Source organism: Cheilinus undulatus, linkage group 13 (genome assembly GCF_018320785.1).
Source record: "Cheilinus undulatus linkage group 13, ASM1832078v1, whole genome shotgun sequence".
Taxonomy (NCBI): domain Eukaryota; kingdom Metazoa; phylum Chordata; class Actinopteri; order Labriformes; family Labridae; genus Cheilinus; species Cheilinus undulatus.
The window spans coordinates 33964176-33989734 of NC_054877.1; the positions used below are offsets into that span (position 1 = coordinate 33964176).

General features: G+C 38.7%; 1 protein-coding gene across 1 annotated transcript in view; it reads right to left on the reverse strand.

Annotated features, from left to right (window-relative positions):
• Positions 1-4584: 4584 nt before the first annotated feature.
• The window catches only part of ephb3a (eph receptor B3a), a 61005-nt gene continuing 40030 nt past the window's right edge, over positions 4585-25559 (reverse strand). Inside the window, exons 12-15 of the mRNA XM_041802790.1 lie at positions 16383-16598; positions 15996-16145; positions 8335-8528; positions 4585-6181 (exon numbers count right to left, since the gene is read on the reverse strand). Of these exons, the coding sequence (XP_041658724.1) occupies positions 6070-6181; positions 8335-8528; positions 15996-16145; positions 16383-16598 (672 nt within the window). The 3' untranslated portion in view covers positions 4585-6069. The remainder of the gene's footprint in view (positions 6182-8334; positions 8529-15995; positions 16146-16382; positions 16599-25559) is intronic.

Sequence of the window (25559 nt, forward strand, 5' to 3'; positions counted from 1 at the left end):
GCTCTGAATCAGCCACAAATTTCTTCACAGTACGTTGATCACGATTAATTTTTCGTGAAATATTGAATGTTTTCATTCCTTGTCCAAGGCATTACACTATTTGACACTTTTCTGCAGCAGAGAGATCCTTTTTCTTTCCCATATTGCTTGAAACCTGTGGCCTGCCTTATAATGTGGAAAAGTGCATTTTGAGGTTTTAATAATAAAAAAAAAAAAAAGGTTACCATTATGAAGTTTATTCAAAAACATTTGAACTAATTATGCTCTAATGGCTGATGACTTGAAAAATATTCTGACTGTCATTTGCATAAATATTTTGAAAAATAAGAGAAAAATGTCATTTGCTTAATAATGTGGAAAGTGGTGTACAAGGGTTATTCTTTATTCCTTCTGTAAAAAACAACATTTTAACATCAGGTGTTTATGTGACTTTTGCTGCCAGCCTCAAGTTGACACCCAAGGAACTGCGTTTTTTTAAAGAAAAGTTATTGCTCTTAAGCACTGGCTTCATTGCTCAACACTGGAGAGTGCTGCTTGGATAGTAGAGCAGGTGTTAGCTGTACAGGTTGAGACCAAGGTTAACCTTTATCATGCCACTGAAATGCAGCTGAAGTATTTCTTGAACATGATTTGCACAGTGTTTAACTATGACACAAAAGCTGGCATGTGGTTGGACTTACCTCACTGCCTCCCACGGATCAGAACCATTCCCTGCTCAATCATACATTATATGGTCAAAAGTATTTGGTCACACTTGTTTATTATCTAATTCAGGTGTAGGACCCATTTCCACAGGTGTATGAAATTAAGCACCTAGCCATGCAGTCTCCTTTTCCAAATGTTTTGATATAAATGGGTTGTTCTCAAGAGCTCAGTGACTTTGAGTGTGGTACTGTGATGGATGCAACCTTTGCAATTAGGCGATTCATGACATTTCATGGATATTCCAGTCAAGTGTGAGTGATATTATTAGAAAATGGAAGCGTTTAGGAATAACAGCAACTCAGCCACAAAGCAGAAGACCACGTCAAATAGCAGAACTTGGTCAACGACTGCTAAGGCGCATGGCGTGTTTAAGTTGCTAACACTTTGCTATTTCATAGCTCAGTGGTTCTCAGCTGGTCTAGCCATGGGACCCACCAACACCTCCATAACCTGAAATCTTGACCCAAATTTCCAACCTTTTTTAACCATTAAAATTAATTTGATTAGAAATGTTATAGTTTGGATTCTTGATAAAGCAAAACATTTACCCGAACAAAAATACTGGGCAAAACTTGGGGAGGACATGCATGCAAACATGTCATTTCATTCAGTTTTGAATTGAATTTATCTTATTTGATCAGGACGATGCAGCACAACATAGTTTTATAACAGAGCATGAATCTGATGTGCTGCACAGAGAGTTTAAAGCAATTGCTAATTTCCAACTCTTGTCCCTAGTTGGGCCTTTAAGTAAACATTTCATAACATGAATAATAGTTAACTGCATGATGTACAATGATAATGTAGATTTTGGTTGTGTTTTTAAATATTTTAAAAAATGAAGACATCCTCATATAAAAATCTTTTTATGATAACATTTCTCTCTAAAATAACTAGATAACTAAGTCCAAATCTCAAGAAAACAACCAGAATTGATTACTTTTCCAGTAAAACAGAGTGAAATAACAAATGGAAACATGTTGACCTAGAAGTTCTGTACATCTTTGCTACTTTGCTGCAATTTGCTTTTCCCAGTTCATGACCCAATGACAGCAGCTTTGTGACCCACTTATGGGTTCCTACCCACCAGTTGAGAACCACTGCCATAGCTGGAGCATTCTGAACCTCCACTGGCATCGATGTGAGTACAAAAGCGACTCCTTAGAATGGGTTACCATGGCCGATCAGCTGCAAGCCCCACATCACAAGTTGAATGCCAAGCATCTTACGACACTGGACTGTGGAGCAGTTGAAACATGTTCTGTGGAGTGACGAATCATGCTCCCCTGTTTGGCAGTGAGATGGGCGAGTCCTGGTTTGGCAGACTGACTACATTGGGCTAACTGTGAAGTCTGGTGGAGGAGGGATAATGGTATGTGGCTGTTTTTTAGGATTTGGACTCAGCCCTTTATTTCCAGTGAAGGGCAACCTTCATGTTTCAGCAAACTTAGATATTTTGGACAACGCTATGCTTCCAACCTTGTGGAAACAGTTTGAGAAGGGCCCTTTTCTAATCCAACATGGCTGTACCCCACAAATCAAGGTCTATAAAGACATGGCTTGGCCCACACAGAACCCTGATCTCAACCCCACGAGCACTTTTGGAATGAACTGGAATAAAGATTGCAAGCCAGGCCTTCTCGTCCAACATGAATGGGCACAAACAAACACTCCAAAGCCTTCCAAGAAGAGTGGAGGCTGTAAAAGCTGCAAACTCCATATTCAAATACGTGTTTGAATGCACTGTAATTACAATCCCTGTTGGTGTAATAGTCAGGTGGCCGAATACTTTTGTCCACATAGTGTATGTCAATACCTTGTATATTAAGTGAATCAATGAATCTCAGGTGAATCATTTTTCTGACTGTGATCTCTGTATGCACTGCACCATGACGCTGTACTGTATCTCAGAAGATTCAATTAAAATACAGCCCATTTTACATAAAAATCACTGCTGAAAAGACTTTGATTTCCATTTGTGCTTGCGGTGCAGAGATGCAGAAATTCCTCCACATTGAGGGCACGTCGTTGTTAAAAAGCCCTGATATTTTTGTGTGTGTATGTGTGTCTCTCCTCACAGTTTGGGCTTAGTGCAGCGTGCCGCTTCACCATAAAGAGGGTAGTTTTCCATTGATGAGCCGGCGCAGGCAGCTTCAGCAGCAGAGGCAGCAGCAGCAGCAAATCACTACTCTGTTAAAAGGCCCTGATGCGTAGCAAACTCTCCTGCCAAGCCTCCTCGCTCCAAATCTGCCTGCTTGCAGACCCCCTGTAATTGGAGGCATTAAACTTGCTTTGGACAGGATGGCAAATGAGGGCTTTGAGCTTTGGAGGAGAACACACTGGTGCATTCAGAAGGGGTACACAAGGAGAGGCAGCTAAATCTGAGAAATCCCTACCAGTCTAGCAGAACTGTGTATGAGTGAGGGGTGAAGAAGAGTGCATGGCTATCTATGTGATCGTGTGTTTGCAGTGAGTTTATGTGTCATCTTTTTCCTGTGTGTCCTGGAGTTAATGTGTGATCATGTCCATCCGGTTTAACAGTCAAGCTGCTGTTAATCTTGCAGTAATCGTGGGGATCACTGGGCCGATGATGCACGGATTTGACGATGAACTGCACACTGTCCGGTCAGTGACGAGCAACCAGCAGCCATGAAATAAAACCTGCTCTGTCATCCTGCCATCACATCCTCAGCTTTCCCTCCACCAGGCACGCTCATTAAAATCTCTGTGAGGAACTGTCGCTGCAGATTCCTCATCACTTAATGGTCTGTAATACGATAATGAGATATTTTCCTTTAGGTTTGCTGCCATTTTGCATCATCTTTGAGTTTGCAGCGGGGGAGAAAAATATGTCACCCGGCTCTGCTGAGATGTGCTGTGAGCCAGAGCCAGAGTGTCCTGCAAAAGCTGGAAAAGCATCAAATGTTTAACGGTAAACAGGATGCAAAATCGCACTTTTGACATTGTGTCAGATCTCAGGAAAATACCAAGCAAACACATTTTTAAAAAGGCTCCTCCTGTGTTGTAGAGCTCATTAAAAAAGCTGGAACTCCAACAAGATAGATGTAAAAAAAATACAGCTTTTCACTGGAAGACTTCCTCCTAAGAAGCCTTGTGTGCATATTATTCATCTCCAAGGTCAAGCGCGTCTACACATCTTTCTCTATGAGTGGCGACACCACCACAGAGCATTTATCTGCGATCTAGCCACGAAGCTTTGACACAGATGATAAATGTCGAGCTTCCAGAGTCACCGAGGGGAATAGCTCTCAGCGTCGCATCGTTTGTGTATAAACACATTTCGTTCTGCTTCTGAAGGCCTTCATGACCTGGTGTATGTGCATCCTGTGAGAGCAGCAGAGATGATTAAGGAACATGCAGAGAACACGACGGGACCAGCGCTCCCTTCGGTTGCTGATCATACAGCCACAGTGGGAGCAGAGAGTCCAAAAACGGGAACCCCCCAAGGCCCCCAATAGAAGAGCATCCGCTGTGTCAATAAAAACAGAAGGTGACAGCTTCACTCATGTGCTCCAGTTAGGGAGAGAGACCCAGTTTGTGTCCTGGCTGGCAGATTAAAGCCAAAACAACACTGACTCTTGGTGTGAAGCCAGATTATCTTTGCCTCCTTGAAGCTTCTCCAGCGTAGACTGAAATCCCCAGAATAGTCCTGTGGTCTCGCTAATTGGTGAGCTGTGTTGACCATCCTTTGATTAACCTTAAATCTTAATGAATTCAATCCGGAGCTGCTGAGATTTTCAGACTTAGGAGGCGAAACCATCTCGCTATTCCCTCTTTTTATCCCAACGCCCGGGTAAACCTGAAACTCGAGCCTTGGTGAACCCGCTGAGAAATCAAAGAGAATACCAGAGATCTGTTTAATAATTTATTTGCATATGATTATCGTAAAAATACTGAAAGAGAAATGCTTATTTTTGTTCTAGTTTTCCAGCATTATTTTTTCTTTTTACAACCTAATACACCTTTAATTGCACAGGAAAAGTCTGCCCTAACAGACACACATTTTCTTCTTTCATTGTGACATATAGTTTCAGATATGTGATGATCATTAAACTGGAATTTCTCCATTTGTTTGCTCCTCCACATTAAACAAACAAGCATATAAATGAGGGTCATAGAGAGGCCACAGTCAGGTCCGATTGCTGTGAATGCTGAGCCGACTGCTCTAATAGAAATATTATTTACAGGCAGTTGTTATAGATAGGAACTGCTCTGACAGCTGAAGAAAACACGTCAGGAGAAATGAACCAATGGGTGAATTTGCTTTACATAAATGTTTGTAGGTCAGGTCAATATTAAGGATTCAGACTTGTTATGTGGATAGTGACCTTTTTAATCCCACTGATCTGCGACACATTTACACCACAGCACTACCACAGCGCCTTTTCTTTTTAAAAACAGCAATCTCCACAAAGTCTCCATAGGTAATTACCGTCTTGCAGAACATTTTCCCATTAATTTGCTCATTCATGTCTGTCTGTTTTTAATGTGTGAAAAAACAAGCAGTGTAATAAAAAAGTTAAGCCCCAGTGCTTGTAAAAAAAACGCACAAAAAACCACCTCTTTGCAATAATAAGATAATAACTTAGCATTCAAAAACAATGCGTATATGAATCAAACAAGGTTAAGAAAAACCTGGACGTTCAAGTCCGTTCAGCAAAATGCCACCAAAGCAAACAGCGAATGTGGAACTTATTTGTACTTTTCTCATGAAGAAGTTTCCACTTTGGCATGCACATGACGTGTCCCGCACAGTGTCAGTTCCATCTCTGCTCCGACCCAGAGACGGTGTGAAGACTCGGATGCTTTGTACACATTTGTAACAAGTTTGTCTCCCAGTATGTGTGGAAGACAGAGTTGAAGAGGAAGCAGATGAAAGGTGTGTTTTCCTTGTTCCTTAAAATCAACAAAATAAAAGAACAGAGTTGGTTGGGTTTAAAGAAAAGAAAAAGATCCAAGGTGTACAGGAAGGTTGTCTTTAAAGTTCATTTCAAGCAAATGCTTGCTTCATCTTGGCACTGAGTCCTCAATCTGAGGGCAGAGAAAAGGAAAGACTTACTCCCAACCAGCAGAAAACACATGCAGACATGCAAACACAACCTGAGAAGGGGCAATAGGAAGTTTGGTTTATGTCAATAGTCACAAATCCACAAGTGTCAAGTAATGAACACACACACTTCGATAGAAAGTCTCTTTAAATGCACATGAAACCCCCAGTTGGAAGAGAAATCTCCAAAGTCGTCCTCGTTCTCCGTCTTCCTTCTTTAATCTTCTTTCTATGTTACATCGGGCTCTTGGCATCAGAGTTTTTCAGGTAGTTTTTATCCGCTCCGTATCCTCGGCTCACACTCGGATGGGGAGAGTTTGACTCATCTGTTGCCGAACGATTTCCTGACTGCTGTCTGGACTCTTCCTGTTGTGTCCTGGCAGCGTCCCCCCGAGCCGCAGCAGGTCCCTGCCAACACAAAGCACCCGCACAGGTCAGCAGCAGGTTCACAGGCACTTTAAACAAAAGATACAGCTCATTATTACTTTGCTAAGTGCTCTCATTGAAGGTGGATAAAGGTCTAATCCATCTTAGTGTCAGTGTCGCTAAATTCTGCAGAGTATTTGCACCTTAGACCTCGTGGATATATACAATAAAACACAGAGGGCTTTAAATCTGCTGATCTAGACCTTCATCTGCGATAAATAAAGTCCAACTCAAATGCCGAGCCAAATCTATTCATCACATCTCCAGTTTTAATAAAAGTTCAACATATTTCTCAGCTATCTTGGAAAAGACGTCGCAGCCTGGAGTGTCCTTTGTTCCTCGGCCAGTGTCCTTGTTTTTAAGGCCCTGGTGGCTGAAGATACTCTACAGATAGTACTGCATCTAATATCCTCTCCCTCCTTTTGTTATCTGCCCCGACATCAGCCAGCAGCCAATGGCAGGTGAGCTGGAGATGCACACACAAACACGGGGGCGCTCCCTTAATCATGCTCTGACAACAAGATATGTTCCCTCTCCTTTGCCCGCTCTGTCTATCACTCTGCTGTTGCATACAGACGAAGCCGAAAATTAATCATCGGCATGTCATCTGCAAACGGTGACATGTAGCAAAAAATGAATACACCGTATACACACAAATATTCCCTTCCTATTGGCCCATCCCAGCATTGGGCGCACCCTTCCCTGATGCATTAAAAAGCTCATTAGCAACCTAATTAAACACATTCCTCTCTTTTAGCTTCTCCTCAATCTCCCTTATTACTCACACTTCATCACCTCCTGCTTTTCCACATCAGCAGCTCTGGCTGCTGTCTGTCCTATCACCTACATTCCAGCATCCAGCCAAGTATAGAGGGAATTAAACCGAGGTCAGCCATTACATTTCCACACACAATTAGCTTCAGTGAGCCCGAATCCTGGCATAGGAGTCGCCCTTGGGGCTCCGTGTTAGAGTGGAACTGTGAGCCAAGGAGCTGGCACCAGACCTGGATACTGTATGTATGAATTCATCCTTTTGTGAAACAGGAAGCCATCGCACAGAGTTGAAGATGTGTGCTTGATTCATTATACATCACTACAGAGCTGAGGATCCTGCATCTAAAGCCGGCACTAATCACACTGTTGACTTGATGCCAGGCGAACAAAACTCAGAACAAACACGTCAGTAAAAGTGGCTGCAACACTCAGAGTCTCTGCGCACAAACAAAGTTAAAAAACAATCGTCAGCTTGAGGACAGCTACCTATGAATAAGTCAGCTACTTCACTTCTAAGTGAAAAAAAAAACAGGCAGATGTCTGTCTGGTAAACCAAAAAAAAAAAAAACAAAACAAAACAAAAAAAACCCAAAAACAAAAAACACTTTAGCTCAAAGAAAAAATCTCTAAACTCCATCAGATAGCATGAAACAAACCAAACTCAACAAGCATGGAGACATTCAACACCACTCAACTCTGCACCATGAGGGGTCTTCATCCCTCACTTCACTGCCGTCGTATGCAATACAGAGGACCATCTCATACAATGTGAAAGGAGTGAATTGCATCATCCCTCTTTGTGTTAAAACTATCCTGCTGTTAGTGGAAAAAAACCTCAAAAGCACTTGGTGCTTATATGGAGAGCCCAGTAGCAGAATAATGCATATATACTTTCAACAAAGGTCAGCTACAGTAGCAGCCAAAACTTCAACAAAAACACAGCCAGCTCATGATGAAAGTTTCTGTAAATTTGTTATGAAATATTAAAATATTTCTACTGAGATTTTGCTTTGACTCTAAGCTCTGTTTGCTGTTGTGAGCGGAGTTTTTTTCCACAATTGTCCCTCTTTACATAGCCTTTAAACCCAGAGTTTTATGAGTTTTTGCTGCAGCTATTTAAAAAGTAAATTCAGCAAGTTTGTCTGAAAAGTTACTAAATCTCACAGCAAAGTTGCCAAGCTGGCAAGAGAGAAGTGCCTTTCTCTTCTTAAAAGGAACTGAGATAACAAAAAAGTAACAGTTTCTATCTACCCTGAAACTCCATTAACTTCAGTGTAAGAAGAAACTGTGGCACAAAAACTGGAGTTCTTTAGTTTGACAACAGTGGATGCAGTTTCCTGTATGCCTGCAGACATACTCACCCTGAGTAGGAACTGGTCACCACTTTTAGGCTGGCAGCGTTGCGGAGCAGCTTGTCCAGGGTGCTGACGATGCGGGAGAACTTTGGCCTCAGGTTCCTCTCCTTCATCCAGCACTCGAGCATCAGCTGATGCAGCACCATGGGACAGTCCATGGGCGGGGGCAGCCGATAGTCTTGCTCAACTGCTGTCATCACCTGAGGGACAGAAAGGTCAAAGGTCTCTATCATAATATATTTCCTTATACAGAGTATGTAGATAATAAAATCTATCTATCTATCTATCTATCTATCTATCTATCTATCCTACATTGCAAGCAAGCCAACTATCTGTATAGATAAAAACATTACATAGCTATCAGTCTTTCTATTAAAATTACAAGTATCTAGATAGTTTTCCTAATTTTTATCTGGACAAAAAAATTCAAAATTTCTAAATAACTGTACTGTTGTCTATCTTTCTAACTAGCTCACTAGGTTGCTAACTTTCTATTTACCTAAAAAAAACAACAACAATCTTTCTGGTTAACTAACTAACAAACCAATTAACTAACTCACTGACTAACTAACTGGCTTTCTTCCTATTTAGCTAACTAGCTATCCTTTAACTGAGTAACTAACTAACTAATAACTTACTTACAAACTAGCCTTAAGTAAAAAAAACTAACTAGTAAGCTAATTATCTATTTAGCTAACTGCCTTTCTATCTAGTTATCTAACAATCTTTCTATTTTGCCATCTTTCTCTTTAGCTAACTGACAATCTCTCTATTTAGCTAAGTATCTTTCTTGATGAACCTTTCTATTTAGCTAACTATATTTAGCAAAGTACCCTTACATTTAGTTAAGTCTCCTTCCATTTAGCTCTCTCTCTTTCTATTAAGCTTACTACTTTTCTTTATGTTAAGCTAACTACCTTTCTATATAGCTAACTGTCTTTGCATTTAGCTATCTAACAATCTTTATATTTAGCTAACCTTCTCTGTATGTAGCTTACAAACTATCTTTATGTTTAGCTCACCAACTATCTTTATTCTTAGCTAACTACATCTATATTAAGCTGTCAAGCTACAGTTTGTTTGCTCATTGTAATATAGTTTAACTATGTTTGTATTGACCTCTTTTTATATTTAGCTAAACTAACAATATTTCTATTTAGCTAACAAACTACAGTTTATCGGGAAACTAAACTAAATAGTAATATATTTAAACTACCTCTCGATTTAGCCAACAATCTTTCTATCGAGCTGACTATCTTTTTATTACGCTCACTGACTATATTTCTAGTTAGCTAAGTATCCTAAAATTTGGCATACTATCTTTCTATTTAGCTAAGTATCATATTTAGCTAACTTTCTTTCTATCTAGCATGTAACTTTATTTGTAGTTAGCTAAATTATTTCTAACTAGCTAAGTAGCTTAATATTTTGCTAGCTAACTTTATATTTAGCAAGCCTTCTTTCCATTTAGCTAACAAACTATATTTATATTTACCTGACAGTTTTTATATTTAGCTATCTATCTAGTTATCTTCCTATTTAGTGAAATTTCTTTCTATCTTACAAACTATTTTTATACTTAGCAATCCCACTTTGTTTACATTTAGCTATATTTTTATTGAGCTAACTACCATCCTTCTTTGTAGCAAACAACTATTTTTCTATTTGGTAAACTACCTCCTATAGCTAACTATACATACTAACTTAGTATCTAGCTAACTGTCTACCAATCTATGATCACATTGAGTAAAATGTCAAAAAATGTTCTCAAATGCCTGGGAAAGTAAGAGTTTTTGTCATGTTGTACTTTAACACCCAGAGTTTCCTGCGAACATCTTTATTCTAATTAATAATGAAAACGTTGAATAAAAATATATATCTGACATTAAAAAAGAAGCAGGAGAAAAAAAGGCAGTTTGATCATTGTCAATTCTGCTAAATGCAAAATAGCAGTTAAGACAGCAGTACCCTGTCAAAATAAGTCCAGGGTACTGCGATAAAGTCTACTGCAGTTTAGTAATAATGGAAGAATGTGATTTAAAACACATTTATTACTTAAGTTTAACGTCAAAAAGGTTAATTGAATATTTTAATGAATGCATTAAAGTGTCCTTGTCATCCACCTAGTCATGCTAGCAGAGAGAATAAGTGGCATTAGTAATACATTTACAGTGCAATATTCAGACCCAGACTAAGTTGCAAATACAGATTAAAAAATTTTCATGTGGTGCTTTAACAAAGTGTCAGCATTTGCCTCTGAGTCATTTGTATTATGCTCACTCTGTTTGGCCTTTGTTAGTGCGGTGAAAGAAAAATCTTTAGTTTCTGTGGTTATTATGTCCTACTTGAGAAAGTGTCTTGGCTCATACTGCCTCACACTCCAATCTTCTCTTCAGCATCTTTACAAAACTATGAAAAACAGTTTTCTCAAGGATTCTCAAAGTTGCTCCTTCAAAACTGGCTTGATTGATGGGAGAAACAATAAGTGGAGGATGAAAACATTGGCTCATTGATTTGATTTCGCCTAGCAACTGCTTTCCCCTCAGTAAGCTCTGTATGGGTTTTAAACTCCCCACAACAATAAAAAATTGCCATTTGGGAACAATAAAACATTTCTGCTGCACTCCTCTCCTCCTGCTGCTTGTCCTTTGATTTTTATGTCGCGCTCCTAGCTGGCGAGCACCTCTGTTTATATCTCACATTTGTTGACTCTGTTGCTTATTGAGCGATGACTGAGGCACAAAAGGCTATTGGGAACAACAGAGGGCCTTGACTTTGAAGCTTTCATTACTGCATGCGGGTTTTGTTATGAAAGTTATACATACATTACCGGCATTTTCATCCTAGCTCCTTTTTTTTCTTTATTGCTATCAGCTTTTACAAGTTGCTTTTTGAAGCACAATACAGAGAAGGTATTCCAGTGGGAATAAAGGTGGAGGTGTACACATTGCTTCAGTGCTTTTGTTCAGGGCGGAGGAACCAGGAGGTTTCTTTCCTGAGCTTGCTGCTGTAGTTGGGATGTCTGTGCGGTGCAGATAGCCTACAGGTAACAACGCCTGAAAATAATAATAAAAGCTTTTTCCTGAGCATTTCTTTGTTTGTGTGAGGAGTTTGGCTTTTCAGTATGGATTTGCAGAGTGAGGAAAGGCTGAAAATAAGAAGGTAAAATGTAGAACACAGCTGCAAAAGCATCTGCAATGAGGAGATAAAGACAACAGGTCCAACATGCACTCTAGAAATCAAAGTCACAGAAGCTCAGCAAAACTCTAAGCTGGACTGAAACTTTAGAGTCTTTCACATGTGCACTGAACTCTTAAGCAAGACTAGGTTAAAACCTATTTGGCTGACTGCATCTGTCTGGGATGCCTGTGGAAATGCCTGACTGAATTGTGTGTTCTGGCAGAATGACTTTTTGTTGGCTCCCAAATGGCTTTTAATTTGATACCACTTCAGCTTTGACACAAAAAAATACGCTTTTTTTGAGCCGTGACTGATAAAACTTTATGTTATTTTTTCCAAAAACTGTTGGACTAAATCCTTTTATTGTCAGAATAGCAAAAATTTTACATAATGCTTGATTTAAAAACACATTTTTTTAGACAATCAGGCACCAGTTCTACGACTTTTAATATGTTGAATGCTGTGATTTTGTTTTTAGATAAAAAAATAAAACAGTGTGAGTAGTCTTCTGTTATTTCCATAGAAATAAAAAAAATAATTAAATAAACAACCCTTCTTTATCAAAATATTTCCTAAATAATCCCTAACTCTAAATGGAGCATGGGGACAGTATATAAACCATAAAACTGAAAGAATGACTACATTTCACATAATGTTACAACCAGGCACCATCCTTATTAATATGAATTTATTGTTACTGGTTACTTAAACGTATATGGTTACATTTTCTACTCTTTCTCTCACTCTCTGTGGAGACTGAAGGAGCCCTGAGTGGAGACTACACGGAGCCCTGAGCAACATCACCCCCTTCCCCGATTTTCTTTCAGCACATCTGATTGGCTAGACAGAAACACGTGCCCAAACATAGACACATCTAGCCAGCCACAGCGCTGATGTTGGCAGAACGGTGAGTACATATCCTGACTCTTTTCTGTGCTGTTTTGTACGGGGAGGGGACATATCACTACAGGAGACACGCAAAACATCCAAGACAAGCTGGCTGGTTTTGAAAAGAAAAGGGGTCCAGGCGTTCCTACAGCGACATCCAAGCTAACTGTTAACGCACTAGCAGGCCCTGTAGCCCATCGTAATGGTTGGAAACTCATACCAAAGGCGATTTGGAGTACAGCGAAAAACATCTTTTCTGTAATGGAAAGCTTTCAGTGTTGCTCTCTGTGCATGTTTTAATAAAGACATGTTGTCCAGACAAAACCGCCGCTGCAGCTAAGCCCAAGCTAAGCACTAGCAGGCCTTGTATATAATCACCCACAACAACTAACCCTTTCCACGTAACTATTACATACTTGTGCCGAAGCAGGTCGGCAGAAGAGCAAAAACATTGTTTTCTGTCGCGGAAAGCTTTCCATGTTGCTCTCTGCGCTTGCTTTGATAAAGGAATGCTGTCCATTTCTGACAAAAGTGCCGCTGTGGCTTATTTGAGCAAAGCACTACCCTAGCAGGCCTTATATACAAGCACTCACACAAGTAACCCTTTCTGCCTTAACTATCACATAGTCATGCCGAAGCAGATCAGCAGGAGAGTGAAAACATCTTTCCAAACATGAAAAGCTTATAGGGGTGTTTTTATCTTTCTGTCATACAGAAACGTGTCAAGTTCTGGTAAAAAGGAGACAATGCCAAAGCAAGATCTGAGGTATTTAGCCCAGTGGAGGCAGCCATTAGAGGGCCGTCAGTCCAACTAAACCCCACCTGTAGCCCAACTCTGTACGTATGACTCTATTTACCACAGTGGAGGTAGCTATTACCGATGGCTTTCAGTACAAGCAAACCCAGCTCTGTATGGTAGGACTCTGAAAGTAAGATCAGTCAGTCAGTCAGACACAGACAGAGCCATCTGTAGGGCTCACCTCAGCGGTCAGCGATAAAATGCATCGTTTAAGTACAGATGTTCAGATATGTTGACTTGAATTTATGCCGGCTTTTAATAAAACAGCAACAAAAAGTCTGCATAAAACTGAAACAAATCAAAACAGATACATGATTTTCCTTTGCTTACACCAAAGCAAAACATATCATAGCCATGCTTTAGAAATCAGAGCAAGCTTATGGATCAGGCTCAAGGTTAATAACACTCTTTTACTTTGAGCGTTAGAAATAATGTTGAGAAAACAAGTTGTTTTATGGAGTTTCTGGAGATGGAGAAAAGAGGCACTGGAAAAAAAAAATTCTTCATGCCAGAACTGCAATTATGAATTTATAAGGTTCTGAATTAATCCAATATGTCCTAAGATCAATATCTTCAAACATACTTTATTTCATTCTAAATACTAAGAATGCCCCAATTAACTGGCTGATTTTGATCAAAAATACATGATTGCATAACCTGACACGCCAGATGGATTTGACCTACTCTTTTTTCAGTGTCAAATTTAAATCACATTACATTATTTTGCAATTAAAAAAAAAAAAAACGCTGCCTTTGTTCTAGACTGTCCTCTTTTTATTTACATTGTGGAAATCAACTGGTTAAAAACACTACAATGCAGGCTTAACCCTTTAAAGCCTGATACCCCAAATAATAGCCAGAAAATTCTCTCTTTTTGGAACTGAGAAGTTTTTTTAACCTTTTAACAAAATCCAAAAAGAAAAGTTTCCATAATTTTTCAGATATATATTTTTGTATCAAATATGACACATGAAGCATTTTTTTAAACTTATAATCGCTGAAGGGGAATCTTTAACCATTTATCGGATTGTCTACAAAAAGTTTTTTAGAGAAATTATTGATTATGTTGATTAGAGCGGGGACTTACAAAAGTGTGTATCTGATATGATACAATAGGCTTTAAAAGATAAAAGGATATATTATCTTTAATACATTGTAATATATTTCTTAATGTCAAATAATAATTTACAGCTCTCTAGTGCACATAAGCAGTGATAATTTTGTTGACTAAAACCAGAAAGAATGGGAAAGTTCAGACAAAACTTCATGGAAAAGGGGTGGGGGGGGGGTCTGGGCTGTCTGCTCTGATGGTGTCAAAATTAGATGTACATGTATTTGGTAAAGTCATGAGACCTGTCCTGAAAGATGAGTAAAAAAAGAGGATCTGCTGATTTTTCAGAAAAAGAAGTCAATTTTTATGAGTGTTTTACATTTATATAAATTTTACAGTATGGTTGATTTAATTAGCTCAAAGAAAGTGAATGTCTTGACTTGAGGGGACTGTGGATCAGTTGGTAGTCAGTTGTCCTGCAATTGGAAGCTTGTGGGATTCGATCCCCAGCTCCTGCCATCACATGCCACTGTGTCCTTGGGCAAAACACTTAACCCCAAAGTGCTCCCACTGGTTCGTTGGGGGTGTGTATGTTGGTATGGAAGCATTTAAATGGGATACTAACGGCTAATTCTCCAAAGTAACCTCTGCCATCATTGTATGAATGTGGTGTAAAAGGGTGTGAATGGGTAGGTGTAGCGTTTTAAAAGCACTCTGAGTAGTCAGATGACTAGAAAAGCACTATACAAGCCCAAATCCATGTGTCATCTTTCAGGTAAAGACTAGAATAAAAGGACTTTTTACCGACTGAAACTTGAGTTTTCATCAACTAAAATTAGACTAAAATTGTTAATGACTTAAATGTGACTAAAAGTCAAAGGCATTTTTTATGTAAAGATTGTGAATACAGTTAAAAGCTGCCAAAATTAACAGTGCAGCACAAACTGGAGTAAATCCTGATATAAGAACCTCCTTTTAACAAATAGGGAATGTGTTGTGAATCAGGAATAGGTTTAAATCAAAAACTGATTCTCAAATCAAATAATGACCTCCAGAATCAGAACCAAATCGTGAGATATTGATAGATTTCCCAGCTCTGTTGGAAATGTCTGTAGAAACCTGTTTGCTTTGAATATTTACTGATATCATAATAATGAGCATATTAACCTTGTGACTGCCTCGGGGCATCTTTTTTGTTGATTTCACTGATACTTTTTTGTTGCAATACTTGAAAAGGTATGTTGAAATTCTGGACATATCATATAAAAGAAGTTAATTCATGTGCTGCCATACATGTTAGAGAAATATGCTAGTATTAGACTGTATCTGACCGTAACAACTAGAGCCACAAGGTGAGTAAAGTTGCAGCCATTTTCTCTGTGTTGCTCTCTATTTTTTCACCACAAGACTGCCCTTCTTCTGATCAAAGCATGCATGCGTGTTGTATTATGACATGATGACAATATGTACCAGTGCTCAGGGCTGCTTGGGCCTGGACCAATGTGAGTACAGGTCAGCGGGAGACTGAGGAAAGGGGGCATTCATGCTGTGGCACAGTATGGGGCAGGAGCCCTGGTGTGAGTGTAGATCGTTCCAAGTTTTGAGATTGTGATCAATCATACCACTGAAAGGTAATTCTAGAAAAATCGTTGCTGAAATTGTGCAGACTTCATGTGTAAAAGGAGCTGTAGACACAAAACCCACAGAGGGAAACCTAATGTTTGTTTGTAACATGAAAAGCTCACTCACATCCTGGTTGCTCATGTCCCAGTATGGCCGCTCTCCATAGGACACCACCTCCCACATGACGATGCCGTAGCTCCACACATCGCTGGCAGACGTGAACTTCCTAAAGGCGATGGCCTCCGGCGCCGTCCACCGGATGGGAATCTTTCCTCCCTGCTCACAGAGTGGGGGTTGAAAAACTACAGTCACACAGTAGTCTCATGACAGCAAACACAGACATGCAGAAGCTAATGCAAATTTCACACAAGGCTTTGCACGCTAACGCAAATATTGGCACACATGAGCAGTCTCACATGCTTCCATATGTACATGTGAGACGAGTGAAGGGGACAGAATTAACTCACTCAATTAAACATGTATACAAACATGCAGCCACACACAAATACTGACCAGGGAGCTGGTGTAAGTGGGGTCAGCAGATGTGTCGTCCAGAAAGCGTGACAGGCCGAAGTCTGAGACCTTGCACACCAAGTTGCTGTTGACCAGAATGTTCCGGGCAGCAAGGTCTCGGTGGACGTAGTTCATATCTGACAGGTACTTCATCCCAGCGGCGATGCCACGCAGCATCCCGACCAGCTGTGTCATCGTGAAGCGCCCGTCGTTCAGCTGCAAAAACATACAGCAGCCAGAGACAGAGCGGGGAGGAGGGGGATGGGGAAGGAAGAGAGCGGGAGAGGAGGTTAATGAAGGAGGCGAGGGAAGAGAGGGAATGAGAAATGAGAAAAAAAGATTGGTTGAAATACGAGGAAGAAGACGATAGGGAAGAGTAAAGAGGGGAGATAAGGAGAAAATACCAGAGAGTCGATCAGTCACCGAGGCCACATAAACATGACATCTGTCATCATGCTCCTGACAGTCACTGACAGCTGACCTTTTCATGCACGCTGTCCAATTAGCTGATTAATTAGAGTTTTTACTGTCGGACTAAACCCATTAACACTCAGTGTTGGCTCCAATGCAAAAACAAGGAGGGAGCGGCAACAATCACAACCAGGCAACTGAAGGAATTTCTCTCATTCTGAAAGGTGGAGGCAACAATAGGCAGTCTTAATAATAACATTATATCAGTGAGGACTATTAAATGTAGGGCTGAATGAAAGGGGGAATGGTGATGCCCAAATATAAACTGTGATCTAAAAAAGCACAAAAATTATTCCATATAAATTCAGTGGGTTTATGTAGGCTTGACAAGGGGAAATTTACATTTGATTCAGACACTTTTGAGCTTTTGAGTCTGTTTTTGTATTTGAACTTTGTGAAAATGGGTCAAAATTATGTGTAATAACTAGTCTGTCAATTAAAAAACAATCTAGTTAATCACCAGCTTTGTAATCTATGTATCAACAACATGCAAAGGATTGCATTAATGTTAGATTTCATAATAATCCCGTGAAAAAATCTGAAAGAGTCCATCCAAACTTGATGTAGATGTAGTTTCAGTGAAGCTCAACACTTGTGTATGCATCTATGTTTTATATGTGTGTATCTCACCAGAGACAAACAGGCACAGCAGGAGGAGAAGCTGAGGGCAGGTTGTCTCATTGTTAACTGATCTCCAAAAGGTGTTGATCGTAAGAATGGGTAAAATCATGCAATTAAGAACATAAACTATTTTAGCATTTGTTTTCATTAAAGTTACAAAGCATTAAAGCTGTGTGATGCTTCAGAGTGCAATTCATCTGCATACATGTTTAAACCGCATCTTTGATCTGTAATTAAATTAATCTGTAATTAAATAAATTAAAAGGATCAAACTTTTGACAGTGCTAGTAATAAAATTGTTCAATATTATGATAAGGATATGAATGGGATATTCTAAAATACAGGCCTCCAGCTTGCTGAGTTAGAAAGCTTTGCTTCTATACATTAAATGTTTTGTCCTATTTACTAAAATTATGTCAGACTTAGAATGTGTTCACTGCAAAGGCTGAAATTGCAATAATGATAAAACTGTGGTACACTGTGAAGCCCTGATTAAAAAAAGTCATTTGTATGAATGCAGCCTCACAACACCCTCGGCCTACTATACCCAACATATCATGGCACTCATTTTTATCACAATTATTATTACTATTTTAACAAAGACTAGAACTGAAGTAATTTCATAAATAAATGTGATTATTTGAATCTAATGCCTTGAAAAAATGAGGCTACGTCCCACCTCTTTTGCTATGAATATAAATTTTATTTAAATAAATATTTGTTTATATTTATTTCAGTGATGTAATGTAGCTACAAAGACAATGCCTATTTTTGCATTTTAAAATGTGACACTTGTGTCTCCCAAACGGACCTTTGAAAAATTCCAGTTTTAGGAAAATAATTTTAAAACATGTGGCTAAAAACAAAAAAATTACTATATATACAGTATATATATATATATATATATATATATATATATATATATATATACATGTATATATATATATATATACAAATATATATATATATATATACATGTATATATGTATATATATATATACATTTGTATATATATATATATATATATATATATATATACACATGTATATATATATATATACAAATATATATATATATATATATACATATATATATGTATATATATATATACATGTATATATATATATATATATATATATGTATATATATACAGTATATATATACACCAATAGCAGATACCTCATCTTCAATTTAGCAAACAAGGCTTCATTTTTCAAAAAAACAAAACAAAACAAAACAAAACATCTCGCCAAATGCTGTTTCAAGCTACAAGTTATGAGTTGAATTTTATGAAATGTCTGAGTGCTGGTATGTGCCAATGGGCCTTCCCAGTAGTAATCTTTCAAAATGTGAACGCATGTGTGTGGAACCAGTAGCATTGGTGCTAGCATTAATAGCTAACAGCACATTTGAAGCTGAAAAGTGTGTCTAACTATTGGGTCTGATGTCGACACAGTTTAATCTTACCACTTCTAACCCATTTTCACCATATTTTTTGCCACTTCTTACACCTTACTGCTACTTTTCACCAATTTTCACCACTTTTCTGTCACTTTTTAATTCTATTTAGCCCATTTCAGCTACTTTTTGGCACTTTTTAACCAATTTTCACCACTTTTTTGGCACTAATAAACACTTTTCAACCCTTTTGGCCACTTTTGACCTCTTTTTGCCACTTTTGTGGCACTTTTACCAATTTCTGCCACCTTTTGCCTCTTTAAACAAATGTTCGCCACTTTTTTTTCTTACTTATAACCATTTGTGACCCATCTTTGCGGCATTTTGCAATTATTATGTTTTTTCCACTAAAGTTCTCACTGTTATATCTTCTGTATTTTCTTGTATCCTGACGTCTGACAGTACTTTACCAGGTGGTTTAGCTCAGTGTGTCCATCTACATTGTTATCATTACCCAAAAAAGGTCATTTCTTTTTTAGAAGAGTGGTTTTGACAAATGTTTTTTTATTAATAGATGAAAATGTTTATATTTTTGTTGCTCTGATAAAAGTGGTTATATTCATGTAAAAATCAAATATGGTTATTACTGCTTAAGTTTAAAATGGATCATGATTTTGATGACCTCCGTGGGCCCCCTATTTGGCAGGGCTCGAGGAAACTCTCCCCTTTATCCCCCCTTATGGCCGGCCTTGCTTGTGTACGTTATCTGAGACAACTGTCTCATATTGTCCTCTCATCCCTCGGTAACAGAGGCAAAGAAATAATCACATCATCCTGTTTGGGGTGTAACAGGTGACTTTCATACATTTTTATATCTCGAGGTTGCTAAATCATCAGTATTAGCATCTTTTTACTATGGAAAAAACGTTTTTATAGATGGCACCAGAAGTCAATCTAGAATTCACGCATTGCATTATGGGTATAGGAATAAAGTGGATATATGTTCCTTATTTGTATCAATTTTTAATGGTTGTGTTATGTATTCATGCATCCGCAATCAGTTGTTATAGAATACTTTTCCAGATACAAGTGGTTCATGAACACAGTAAAATAAAACTATAAAGAAAGAGAAAACACAAATAAAGAAGACAAAATCATTGGGCTTTTAAAGAAAAAGCTGTGTAAAGTAAAGAAAACTTTTGTAAACATAGGACAAAATTTTAAAAAGTTTTTAAGATAAGATATTCCTTATCTTATCCGATCTTATCTTCAAAACTTTTTAAATTTTATTCTATGCTTTAGAACTCAAAATGTAGGAAAAGAAGGGTTTCTCTCCATTTCAAGTATGTTTTAAGATGGGGATTTTATGCAGGTAAAAATCGCTGAATGTGCTGACCTGATCCTGATTAAACAAAAAGCTTTGTTTGCATTTCTCAGCTTGAAAACATTAAAGCAAAAATCCTCCTGCAATTATAAATGCATGTTGCTCAAAGCTTATTTTCCTCATTTTAAAAAAGCCCTTCATTTGCAGATTTTGCCCTTTCTTATTAACATTTGAAAAGCATGAAACAAAATCTGCGATCAGGGTTTGAGGGTTTAATTTCAGATTCTCCACGTTTATAAAGCGTGACATGGTGGGATGAACTGGAGACGCTTATAAATCAGGACTCCACCCAGCAAAGGCTCTTGAAACCTGATCTGTGTGGATTGAAACCAATCAATGGTGAGTCAATAAGCAATTACCCACTTTAAAAAAGAGAATTTCTGCAAACCTGAAGAGGCTGAATCTACCCTATGAGGTTTTCTTTCATGACCTGAATATTAAGCAGAGGTTTGATGGGAAAAAAAAGAAACAATTTTCGACATAATCAATCCCGTCTTTGACTCCGAAAAGAGACGGCAAAGAACACAAGATGTGACATGACAAAACCATAAACATCCTGCTTTGTAGTCTGCACACTCCACTGAAGTCTGACAGCAAAGCACGCTGGGATGGATGGATGTGTAAACAGCCATGATTCATAGCAGGCGCTCAAAGCCAGAGCCGAGTGTATGCATGAATGTGTTATTTCTCTATATCTGCCTCTAATGTGCACATGCTCTTTGCGTGTGCGTCTCTACAGCTGATGAACGACTTCCCATGAGACACACACTGACAGTTTGTCCGTAGTTTGTGTGGTTAACTCTAGCGTGTCCTCGTTAGAGAAGAACTCAAAGTTCCTCTGAGTCACAGGCTGGGTGACATTGGGGGAGCGGGGGTGAAGACAGCACAGGCCGGTGGTGTTATTGTGGGACAGCTGAGTGAGAGGAGGAGGGTGAGAAGGAGGAAGAGACTCAGGCTGGACTCTGAAGCTAATGATTGATTAATCACTTCATGTCAGGAAAACAGTAAATATTGTCCATTACAGCGTCCAAAATCCCACAACCACGTTTCCAACAGACAAATAAATTGGCAATTACCTGATAATTGTTTCATCGTTTCAGTCAGTTGTTAAGACAAAATGACAATGATTTTGCTTTCAGCTCCTCAGATGTGACGATTTTCTGCCTCTCTTATTTGACAGTAAACCGTTGGCTGGACAAAACAGGCTATTTGTAGACGCCACCTGGGGCTTTGCTATTTTCTGACATCTCATAAACAAGATGATTAAGGGATTTTTGAGAAAACAATTGTCAGATTAATCGATACTGAATGTAATCGGAGCTATTTCAATCTGCTCTCTCTTTGTGGGAACAATACAGAATCCAAACATGTTGAGTTGAATAATCACTCAGATATTGAAAACATCTCACAAGACTAAAGCAGCAAAATCAATTCTGTTTACAAAATACCCCAATGATCACTTCAATATATACACTTAGATTGATTGTCAAAATAATTTAATTCTAACTGGGTATTATGAAGCAATTTGCAACATGGACAAAACATGTCAGCAACTTTAAGTATCTACAGAAGTTTGAGGTAATAATCAGCATTGTTTGCTGTCAGGAATGAGAGTATGCATACACTCAACTATATCATACTGTCATGGAGACATCTAACATTAGATGAATTTCACATTTAAGGATTTGAACATGTTTTTTGTCCTCAATTTGAGAATCTTTAGTCTATCTACTGAGGTTTATCAATGAAACTATGGTGCACATCACAGTAGGAGACTATTCTTGTCAGATAGGAGGGGGTCTGAGGTCTCAGGAGGCAAGACATGATATAAAAGAATGGTCCTGAAGTGGTGCACAAGGCAAGAGAATCTGCAAAGCAACATCATATTGGGAATATTGTTCTTCACAGATGAGGAAAAAATTATTAGTCCCACATTAAGATTTCGTTTTTTCCTAAGTATTTCCCAAGTGATGTTAAACAGAGAAAGGAATCTTTAACGCTGTGTTTCCAGACATACTAGTCATATTTTGGATACTGTGGACAGAGAAATAAAATTATTTCACAAAAAACACCAGGGTCAAAATAATTAACCCCTTTAGAACTGACCTTTTTTGTTGAGCTGTAGCACAAACTGCTGTTGTGCAATGATGTGCTTTATATTTGTAACACTCAAAGCTTGTAAAATCAAGTTAAAAACTGAGGGCTGTTTTCTCATTTACACACAGTGTAAAAACTTCAGTAAGGGTTTGAAGTGTTGTTTGAGAAAGCATCATAGAAAAAAAAAAACCAAAAAAACAAAAGAAATCAGTTTAGACTTGAGAAAAAGAATTGCTGATGCTCCCAAAGCAAGGGAAGGATCTACAAAGTTATCACAGTGTTTCTAAGTGTCAAGAACTGGAGTGAGAAGTATAATCAAGACATTTAAAGAGAGCCACACAGTTCAGAGCAAGCCTGGAAGAGGCAGGAAGAGAAAGATTTCAGAGAAAGAAAGGAAACTAGTTAGAGATGTGTCTAAAGACCCCAGAACAACTGTTAAGTGAGCAATTGTAGTCTCAAAGAAGACAATCACTAGAGACCTGCACAGGAATGGAAAGAGAGGTTGCAGACCAAGAAAAACTCCACTTCTGCAGAAGAGACACCTTCAAGCCAAACTGAAGTGTACAAAGGACAACCTTGAGAAGGATTATGAATACTGGAAGCATGTCCTTGGTCAGATGGAACTAAACTAGAGCTCTTTGGCCAGAGACGTTGCTTATGTTAGGGGAAAGAAGGGAGAGGCGTATCAACCAAAAAACACCATCCCCACAGTGAAACATGGTGGTGGGATATTATGCTGTAGGGATGCTTCAGTGTGTCTAGAACTGAGAATCTCGCAAAGGTGGAAGGAATCATGAAGAAAGGATATGTGGAGATTTTGAAAGAAAGCCTGAAGCAGTCAGCAACAAAGCTGATCTGGGTCATCGCTTTGTCTTCCAGCATGACAACAACCTAAAACATACGTCACACCTGGTGAAGAACTACCTCCAGAAGACCAAAATTAGCGTGATTGAGTGGCCGCACAAAGCCTTGACTTGAATCCCATTGAAAAACTGTGGGGTGAACTGAAGACCAAGGCTCATGTCAGAAGACCATCAAATCTTTAGAGATTCACCAAAAAAGAATGGGGTGGGATTCCTCAGCACAGGTTGCAGAGCCTTGCTAAGCTGATTGATTGGCCAGATTTCACGTCGTATTCAGGCATCTATCTAGCAAAGCTTTTAGCTGAAATACTTGCTTCCAGTCAAGAAAAACCTGAACCAATCAGTGTCACTGAGGGACAAGAGGACGTAGCTACAGACGTGGTGTTGTTGTGGTGTAAATTAAAAAAAAACAAAAAAAACAGCGAGAATCATGTACTGACTAGAAAACAGCTGCTTTCAAGCTTATACCCCTCCTCGGAGGTACCTGCCTGCTACGTCAAATGCGTTGTTGCTATGATTGACCTGTAATGAATGTGACAAAGACAATGTTTGTCCACTCACCCACTAAGATGTGAAATTTATTTCATGCCATGGACATATCAAACAGTCTAACTGGTGTGTCAAGTTAAAACAGTTCACAAAATGTTCACTGTACGGTCAGTGGTCTCTGGCTGGTTGCCAGATATTTGTGATTTTCCAGCATACTTCTGAGTTTATGCAGAGATTTTTACCAGGAGGCTGGCAAGAAATAACTGCTCATACTGAAGAAGTTTTTGGGTGTTCTGAGCACATGTGAAAATGTTCGTTTTTTATAATTTTAAGAGAATTTAAGAACATTTTCATCTCAATTTTGCAAAGTTCTGGGGCCAAAATATACAATCTGTAGGGACAAATAACCACCACAAGCAGAAAGTCCAAAAACTTAGAGAAACAAGAACTCCTGGAAATTTGTCAAAATTTCTGTTTGGTTGAACTGCTTATGTGCAAATCTTTCACTAAATTTTTATTATTTCACAAACAAGTCACTCCTCTCATATTATTTATATTAATATCCATGATTCACGTGGTCACCGCTTCAGGTAGATTAAAAAGAAATTCTGTCTTAATTTCTGAAGAATCACATCCTTAAGGTATTCAGACAGTAAACATCATGTTTAAAACACCACAGCTGTTAAAGACACATTATTACAACCACAAAAGGAGCGACAGTTAGCCTATCAGGACTCAGACATTTCAGATAATATAACAAATTTTACAGTTTGTAATGAAGCAGTATTTGCCAATGTGAGGATGAATTCCTTTCAAAAGAACCGCCATTGGTGTTTAGCCACTATAGTTAGCCACTGGGAGCAACATTTTTTTTTTCGTCTGTTATATCACCAGAAGTTCCATCAATAATCACATCCACAGTAGAGCCCCCAGAAAAAAGGTGGATATATTAAGTTTGTTTTGTGGCATGAGTCTTATAAATCAACCAAGTGGTCTTATATCCTGACAAAACAATGACTTTAAATCCACATTTCAGCACAACTTCTTTAAAGCAGTCAACCAAATTTGAAATCTGTTTTCCAGTTCTGTCAGTCTGCAAACCCCGCCCCCCTTACCAGAGCGCTGTAACACACCAGTATTGGAATTTTGCATGTCTAAAAACCCCTCTGTTTCAGCCCTGCTCAGAACAGGCTTATGTGTCTGCGGCTTTAAATGTTAATGAGCTGTCTGACTCCGCCCCTCTCAGGAAATGGACGTGGCTCTCCTCATCATCAGCTGAGAGGAGGATCAGGAGTGGAGGGTGAAAATTTTTTCCAAGCGGGGAGGGCCAACCGAACCTGGGGGTGGGGCTAACTCCCCACATGACATCATGAGGGGGAAAATCTGACAACGGTTTGTTTTGGCACACATTTTCTGAAAGATAGAAAAAGAGAGGGTGGGAGGGAATGGTTTTTCTGATTCTTTGGGGGGTTTTGGACTTGCCAGGGGCCCATATTTTTGCCAGAAAAGCCTGAAAAAGTGTGTTTTGTATAGTATGTGACCTTTGGTGAACTGGTGACAATACATCCAATGTGTATGGGATAGTAACATATTGAAAACTTAAAGAGCCCTTTTTTTGACTTTTTCATTAAATTTATATATCATAAGCGTATCTTAGACATAATGGTAAATGTTTAGTGTTTTAACAATGTTGTAACCTTGACAACCGCTGACACTTTCAGCTGAAAAGTCACCAGTTAACACATACACTTGTTACAACACCCCCTTTCCTACAGCATTGCTTACAGTGTAGGCTTTAGATTTATGAAGTTTTGTTCTGCTGATGAGTCAGTGATTTCCTGCTTGAGGCCAGAC